The 8,673-nt window shown below is 38.4% G+C and overlaps 1 protein-coding gene across 1 annotated transcript; it reads right to left on the reverse strand.

Moving 5' to 3' along the window:
- Positions 1-1,274: 1,274 nt before the first annotated feature.
- On the reverse strand, positions 1,275-6,643 carry TRIML1 (tripartite motif family like 1). The gene is made up of 6 exons (XM_016129337.2): positions 6,236-6,643; positions 5,906-6,001; positions 4,646-4,876; positions 3,603-3,625; positions 3,320-3,417; positions 1,275-1,840 (listed from the first exon to the last, which is right to left on the reverse strand). The coding sequence occupies exons 1-6, from the start codon at positions 6,641-6,643 to the stop codon at positions 1,275-1,277; spliced, it is 1,422 nt and encodes a 473-aa protein (XP_015984823.2).
- Between the last annotated feature and the right edge of the window lie 2,030 nt (positions 6,644-8,673).

The following is an 8,673-nucleotide window of genomic DNA, read 5'->3' on the forward strand; positions in this document are numbered from 1 at the left end:
AGAAGAATGAACACAAACCCTAAAATAAACTCACTTACTGACTCCCTATGGTTTCCTAAGCTGATTAACAGGTTCAGTTATCAATTTTCCTCCAACTTAGTCTCTAATTTACAGAAAAATACCTGTGAACTTTTTCTTAATGATTATGCAGTCAAGTATGGATTAAATCCTATCAGTTTTTCTGTCTGAGACTGAAAACTCTGATACTCAGACTTCAGTCTGAGACTGAAAACATGACTACTTTAAGTTGTAAGAGGCGGTAAAAGGGTACCCTCTGTGACTGGTGACATTCGGCAATTGAGAACAAGAAGAAAGACATAAAAAAATATAAACAAACAAACAAACAAACAAACACACCCCGAGGGACTGCATACTGAGAATGGTAGCATAAGTGCAGATCTCCACCAGAAAGTGGTCGTCGACCAACCTAAAGAAGCTCTGCTCAGACTCCCTCTGCTTCCTCACAAACCCTGGGATGCTGAGACAGCGAGTAGGCTTGAATTGGCCTTCCAGAGATTACAAGCCTTCTTCTCATAGCAAATACAAAAAAGCAGAAAATAACCTTATATAAAATTTGATAAGGTCATTTGGCACCCACAACCTTGTTATTGAGCAGAGACTTTGCTCTGTCATATTTGAATATATTAACAGAAAGTCCTAGCTTCTTGTGATTATGGCAACATGAATAATATGATGATATTCATTGCAGCGTTGTGAACACTTAAGCCTTCCTGAATACAAACGCTCCAGGCCCCGTGGGTTGAAAAGAAAAGTGACCCTTCAGAGAGGGCTCGGTCATGAGACCCTCTTCACCAGTCCTGGACAGGAGAAATCATGCATTCATCCCAGTGGAGGGATTATGATTGCCCCAGGATGCAGAGCTCTGCGCCTGGGACGAAAATACATTCAAACAGCCGATTTTTAGAGTCAAAGAAATAAACACACTTGAAAAAATGGCATATATTTATAAAACTGGCTTATGAGAGTGGTATTTGGGGCAATAAGGACTAGTTCTAACTCTACATTTTTAGTGATCAGCACATACATGGGACAGTCTATACATAAACTTGGTTAAAAACACAGGATATGATCAGCTTTCTCTTATTGGTATTAAAAGTTGATTGTCCAATTTAGCTGTTCATTGTGGGCTCAAGTTAATGGAAAGTCTTCAAGGGGGCTTTTCTTTCAGATCACCCAATGTTAATACTGACAATACATTAATCATCTTAATTAATAGTCATCTATTGTTCTTAGATCTCATCCTCAGGAGAGGCTCAGGGACATCTCCCCCAGACATGGCTATTCAATGAGCAGATGGTAAGAGGGCCTGTGTTTGTCCCTTCGTTTGGGAGGCAAGGCGAAAAGATAGGCCTGAGAGCCTCTTGGAAAGAGACTGGAGGGAAGCTGTAGATGAGGGATTCTTCTATCACATTGTAGAATGCTATATGTCCAGACTCATAGTCTAAGAACACACCAACCTTATGCACAGGCTTTCTGACATGTTGACCTTTTAAAGGTGATGAGACCCAAAGACTATAATCATCTCCAATTTTTAAGCCTATAAGTGAGAAGAGGTCCCCAGGTGGCTTTGGGAGATTTCCCTTTCTGCTCACAGAGTCCTTACAGATGCCCACTTCCCACTCAGTCTTGCTCCCCACTTCCACCTCCCAGTAGTGTCTCCCACAGGTGAAGCTCTGAGCACCCAACACGGTTGCAGACTGGTCAAATCTTTCTGGATTATCAGGTAACTGCTGTTTGAATCCTCCATATCTCACACTCTTCAGATCCTCAGATAAGACGAGATAGACATTCGCTGTGGCTGGATCCAGAGTTATATCTGCTACAAGAAAAGAAAAAATGAATCTCTCTTTGCAGTCTTGAAAACCTTCTTATATATGTCTATACATTAAATTCTTAGTATTTATTCCTATTTTAAAAATATAATTTAGGTGAGCAGAGTGGGGATGTTTGTTGTGTTCGGAAGAGCATCTCCTAGCCCTTCTCTAAATGTTTCACAAAACAGAGAGTAAATCTCTGAAAGGAAATAGAAGAGAATCATGAGTGATAGCCTGTCTGAGAGGGAGAGAGGAACTTCTGGGAATGGAAGGGAAGTCGTTCTGCTCACAAGACAGTTTTAGGACTCAAAGCTACTTATCCTCATGAGGTGTACCCTTTGTCATTTATATTCACATTGGCTGAGGTTGGTTCTGGTTCTGCAGTTTAGGTGGGAGAGAAATAGAGGGTGTTATCATTTGCCAAGTTCCTATTTAGACACCAAGCATTGCACTCTACCTTTCCCAAGTATTTTCTCCCCCATTTTTATTAAAGAGGAAAACGATGTTCATAAAAGTTAAGAAACTGGGCCAAGATTACAAAATTACTGAGTGCTCGAATAGCAATTTCTAACCAGCATTTGTCATTATGGCACACCTGCACAAGGCTTCACATGAGTTAGTGCAACCACCGGTGACCTGTTGATGAAGTGCATTTTGAATCGGTGAAACCCTCTTTCTCACCCTCCTGAAAAGAGGTCACAGAAAGAACTCCAACTTCCGTGCACTCTTCAGATAAAATTAGGTACCCCTATCATACAATTGTAGATGTTTATTTATGGATCAAATCCCAATCATCACTAATTATCTATGATTTACATCTGTCTCCCCAATTTCACTGAAATTCTATAAAAGCAAAGGCAAGTTTGTCTTATTTGTCATTGTAAGTATGCTCAGAGCCTAACAGCATAATGTCAGGCACATAGTAGGAACTTATCAAATATCTGTTGAGTCCAAAACTTATTAGACCTTCCTCTGAAGTCCGATTGTCAAGATAAAAGTTAGTAATTAATGCTGACCTACTTTGTTCTTAACCAGCTTAAATATCTGGAGTATTCTAAAAGGCCGTTCTTTGAATGCTCCTGAACTGGGACTTAAGGGTTTGTCACTTTTATCCTGATAAAAATTAAGGTAGAAATGTAGAAACCCCTGAGGAGGTGTGTGCGCATATGTGCAAGGGGGTAGAATGGACAAAGCAGAACAATGAAAACAAACAAACCAAAGAAGGACCAGGAGTCCTTAGAACACAAAGCCAGATAAACATCAATCCAACCACACTGCTTCTGTCTGCTCTATCTCAGAGACAGTCTGTGGCCCAGCCTTCCTGGTGTTTTCTGCTGGCTCAGAATGCCTTCACCGAGAGCCTGGTGCTCAGATGGTAAATATTCTGTTAGAAAAAGCTGCCTAAGGGCTCAGTTTTGCATCCCTTGATATATACTGAAGTTAACTCGGAACTGCTGGAGGTTTGACAAATCAGGCTGACTTACTGCTGAATTTCCTTAGCATCTCCCTCATTCCGGTGATGTGGCACAGACTCAGTTCTGTGGTCGTGGCCTCTGGACACCGAAGCAAGAGCGCCTCACTCCTACAAGAGGGCAGACACAGTTACACTGTCTCCTCTGCACAGACCACACGAACTGCTCCAATTTGAAAGCCCAGTCCGTCTTGGCCCAGCGGCACAGACACCCTCATCCCCACTCTGTCCCCAACCGATTTCATTAGTACCACATCCCTGTATCTGACATAACTAAACACAGAATGGAAACCTACCTTTTCAGTGTTTCTTTGATATCCTATGGGTATAAAAGAAAGAAGGTTAGTATTTGTGCCCTTTGATCACTAGTGAAGATTAATTTAGGTTGGATATAGTCCTTTGCAAAAAATATCATAGAATCTGCTTCTCATGGTTCTAGAATACCTTGAGTGGGAGAACATATGGGAGAAAATAATTCCCTGTTTCTTCTAGGGTGAGTTCTTGTGAATATAAGATGTTTTTTAAACGACTAGAGACTACTTTGCTTTTTTTTTTTTTTCTCAAAACTTTACTTTGCCCAAAGAACCTGTAACTGACAAAGGAGCCAGACTATTGGTTCATTATCCAATGTTTCAGGGATTCAGAGATAACCAAGACAGTAGCCAGTGTGAGCTGAGACTAAACCTGTGTACGGTTGAAGTGGGTTGTAGGAAAGGCACAAAGTTAAATAGTAGCATTCTGTGGAGCCAATCCAGGAAAGAGGAGCTAGAGTTGGCTTATAGAGCTTGTGTTTGAGAAGGTCTGGAGAAGGCAGTAGCAGCCTATGACAACGATAGAGCAAAGATGGTGAGGAATGTGGGCTCAGCACACAGATTCCTGGGTTATAGCACCTACAGCTATTTGACAGGCACCCAACTTCCGTAGGTCTGAGTTATTAAATGAACACTACTAAAAACCACATTTTGTAGATAACAATCCCTATAGTATATATCATAATAGTATTTAACTTCATCAGAGGTCTCTGCAAAGATGTTATTTAATGTGCCCAGCCAAGTCGATGCCCACTAAACTTAAAATGTTTGACAAAGCTGTGGTTGCAGAGAGGCAGGTACAGAGGAAATTGGAGACAACATTAGGCTTGGTTTGGATAAGCATTCCTCTTTTTTTTCCCTCCACCTTTTCAAAACTTTATTTATACTAAACAGAATATTATTTCTTTAGAAAAGCTACTTTGGGACCATCATTTAGTTTTTTAGGTAAATAAATAAAAAAACTATTTCATATAAATTGAAATATTAATATGCTACATATTTTAAATTAATTTCCCCAATATTCTTACCTCAACAGATTCTTTAATCAAGTTCTGGCACATGGACTCTATCTGTCCGATCATCTTGCTTAGGTTTCTTATTTGCTGGGTCAGCTCGATCTCACTGTCCCTTAGTTTCTTCAGGTTCTCTCTTTCCTCCTTTTCTAGTAACTGGAGCTGCACTTGCTCCTCCTCCTTCAGGAACTGGTGCATTTTTACATATTCTGATCCAACCACCTGTTTACAAGTCTTTGTCTCTTCCTGCCATTACACACACGCGCGCACACACACACACACACACACAATATAATAAAGTTAGTAACAGAAATACCTATGTAGATTTTAATATTTACAAAGTCTTAGACTTTTGTTGTGACAATTCTTGAAACCTGACACATAACATATATATTCTATTAACTGACTGGGTAGATAATTTTAGTTTTTAGGTGTGTGTCAGATAGATACAATAATAAAAAAAAAAAACTTTCTGTTCCCAGGAGGTTGTCATTCTCCTGGGAAAAAAAAAACAAAAATAAACAAAAAATATATTACAGGTCGTGATCAGTACCATTGTAAAATATAACCAAAATAAAATAAGAACAAAAATTATGGAAAAAAGTGTCTGTTCATTTATTCAACAATTTTTTTCAGTAAATGTAGGCATTGAATCACATACTAGCAAGAGCAATGCACCTTACAAATAATCCCATTTAAGACCTCAAAGTTTACTGAAAGAATCAGATACATGAATATTTTTAAAATATTTAAACATGTATGAGTTTGCTTTGCTAGACAGCTTAAATTCAAATTTGTGACTAACCTTGAGCTCTCATTCAGATATACTAATCTAAACCACTATTTTGCCTTTATTTCTTTCTCTTTATTATTTTTTTATTTGCACTCACCACCTCCCTTCACTCTCCCCTCCACACCGACCAACCCCAAAGCATTTGAGATATTCTTTTTTTATCGATTTTCATCCTATGTTTTATGTCTATAACTTGTATTTTAAATAATGATCATCACCGCCAAAATAGAGGTGCCACCAAGGTTTATAGATGCACCAAGAAGGAGAAAAATAAATCGGTCTGGGAATGGGAAAGCTGATCTAAGTCTTGGAAGTCCAAAGTGGACAAGCAGAGGTAGGCAGCCCAAAGCAAGACTACTGCATACGGTAGGACTGTGACTGAAAAAAATCTGCCTTTTTTTCTCCCATATTTTACTAAGTATCACTTTAGTACCCCTTTCATAGAATCATATACGATATGCAGAAGTAAGATAGTTACTGACCTTACACAATATCACTCTCTCCTTCTCATGGGTTAATACAACCTGAGTTTCCTTTTTCTTTTTATGCAAAAGATTTAGGATTTTCTGGAGTTTCTCCTGAAATAGAAACAGACATTCTGTGGCAAATGAGCATCAGGTTGTAAAGGGGCCTTGAGTACTAATAGCAAAAAGATGACTCTAAAAGAAGGGGTAAGGCAAGATCCATGCCAAGTGTGTGACCTGGTGCCTAGAGATCAGTACCCAAGATTGTCACTGATCAACAATATTATGGGAGTTAAGTGATGAAAACTGATTTGTGTTCTGAGATTTATATTGAGCAGCTGATCTTACTTTGTGATGCTCCTCAGCCTCACTTGAGAGATATACTCTGTTTAATCCATGACATTGGGTTGAGAAAGCCTTTACACCCTGCTCATCATCAGGGGCCACATTAGCAGCTGTCAGCATTCTCCCACAGGGGCCTTGTTTGCCCTCATTCTGTAGCACCTGGGATCTGAGTTGCTTGCCGATGCCAGCCAGCCTCCCCAAACGCTCGTTGGGCTGGAAATGAGGAGCCTCCAATGTCCTCCAGCACTCAGGACAAGATAAAGGAGTGTTATGTTTCTCCCAGCTCCTCAGGAGACACATCAGACAAAAGCTGTGCCCACAATCAGTGGTTACTGGGCTGGTGAAATAGTCCAAGCAGATGAAACACGTCAGTTCTTCCCTGAGGTTCTCCATCAGATCTGTTGTAGACATTTTCTCTAAGATGGCTATCAAGACAAGATCATGCCTTTATTCTGGAATTAATAAAATCCTCTCTAAGGTTCTACTGTTTCAAGTAACAATTGAGTGATCAATTGCTATGTTGTTAATATAAAAAACTCTTCTTACTCTCCTCTGTGCCTGATTTTACCAATTGACATATACTCTCCCAACACAAAGCCAATTATGACTTAATGTGGAACTCCTGTACACTGGTTTGGGTTCATCATCAACCCCAAACTTTTAAGGAATCTCTCACTGTGTAAGCCACATGCTGGAACATAATTGCTCTTAGCAGGGTTTTTATTTTGAATTAGTTATTGTATATTAACAGCACCACGAAACCATTAAAACACATTGGTTTTAGACTGGAAGTTGAGATAATTTGGTGCAAGCCAGTAAAGAGATTTAAATTAATCCCTAATAATGTGTGAATTGAATGTATGGTCCAAATCTTTTGGAAAACTTCGCGAAGAGAATCTAGTTGAGAAACTGAAGGAAGAAAACTGTAATATATATGCCTCTTATCACTAGATTTTCTGTGTGTGTGTTTGATCAAAGTTTAAAAGCTTTTTTTCCTTTACCAGGTACTGTGTCCTTTTAGTTACCCCGATTTATTGAAGTATTCCCTAACTTTAGATGTACAATGAATTACCAGAGTTTTATTTATTGCTCTGCCTCGAAGACCATTGTACTCACCTCTCGGCCACTACAGAAAGCATATAAAACATCATTCTTGTTGGAAGTTGCCTCAAGAGGCTATTACACTATAGAATGGGTAGAAAGAATTATATTTTAGTATAAATATAATTTTACTCACTTATTTTCACTCTTTGAAAATGTCTAGGCTAGGCCTTCTTAAACCTCTGTTTATTGTTTCCAGACAGAAATTAAATGTAGACATTATTTTAGACCCATAAAAATATAAATGTATAGCATGGAGACTGTGTACAATGACCACTGAGATTAGTGCCAAGACCTATAATTTACTACGCCATGTACTAATGAATCAGTTGTCTTGGTCCACGCTTTATTCACTGTATGCCAGAAAATGAGACCTTAAAAGCTCTTCCTCAGAGTCTAACCAGTTCTACACAACTCCCACCTCCCCAAATAAGTTCATCATACTTTATTTCTGTTTTCACCCTGTCACCTTCCAAGTTGGCAACTTTTAATGAGTCTCCATTACCCATATTATTCCATTAATTACTCTCTAATTTTAAAGTTCCAAATGATCCTTCTTTCCCACTTATCTCCAATAGGATGTTGAGTGTTTTCTTACCTTGAACTTTAGTAAAAAGTTTTCTGAACTAAAATGTTTCTTCCTCCACCTTCCTTCCTCCCAGTTAAAACATCTTTCTGAAGTAATTAATTACAAAATTTTTAATCATGTCTTTTATATAGCATTTGTGAATTACTAGGATGATAATTTATGCTAAAAAAAAAAAAAAGAAACAAGCAGATCTAAGAGTTATATTAATTTAAATAGGAAGAAAGGTAATGTCAGTTAGGGGTCACAAAACCTCAGCTGCTTTGATAGATTATAGGTTAGTAACTGGGGCAGAGTTTCAAAATATTAGAGGTTAGTCTAAGTAAAGTTCTTGTAAAAAAAAAAAAAAAAAGCTTCATTAACACTAACTGCCTTCATTGGAAAAAGGGATTTATGAACTACAAACTATATTCAGTGTGTTATTCCCACACAAACCCAGAAAGAATCTTTAACATTGACCAAGTTCATTATAATAAGCCTTACAGAGGAGCTTTGGTACATCACAGAACCTGTATTCCAATTTGGAATGGGGAAACTAGCATGTTCTAAGTTCACATCACACTGTGTTCCATTCCACTTCCTTCTTCAAAATAAACTCCTTTTATTTCTAGATTTCTGTCTTCGATATCACTGATCTTTTCCTCCATTTGTTTGACTCTATTTCCCAAGCTTGCTATTTCATTTTTCAACTCTTGCAGTTGTGTTCTTCATCTCCAGAAGTTCTTTGGTTCTTTTTGAGGGTTTCAATCTTTTT

The sequence above is a fragment of the Rousettus aegyptiacus genome, unplaced genomic scaffold (genome assembly GCF_014176215.1).
Source record: "Rousettus aegyptiacus isolate mRouAeg1 unplaced genomic scaffold, mRouAeg1.p scaffold_m13_p_11, whole genome shotgun sequence".
In the NCBI taxonomy this organism is placed as follows: domain Eukaryota; kingdom Metazoa; phylum Chordata; class Mammalia; order Chiroptera; family Pteropodidae; genus Rousettus; species Rousettus aegyptiacus.

Excerpts from the sequence above, each read along its gene's own strand:
- TRIML1 (XM_016129337.2), bottom strand. The coding sequence starts at position 6,643 with ATGTCTACAACAGATCTGATGGAGAACCTCAGGGAAGAACTGACGTGT. Across the intron at positions 6,002-6,235 it reads AGGCTGAGGAGCATCACAAA|GAGAAACTCCAGAAAATCCT; the intron begins GTAAGATCAGCT and ends TTTCTATTTCAG. Across the intron at positions 1,841-3,319 it reads GATGCTAAGGAAATTCAGCA|CAGATATAACTCTGGATCCA; the intron begins GTAAGTCAGCCT and ends CTTTTCTTGTAG.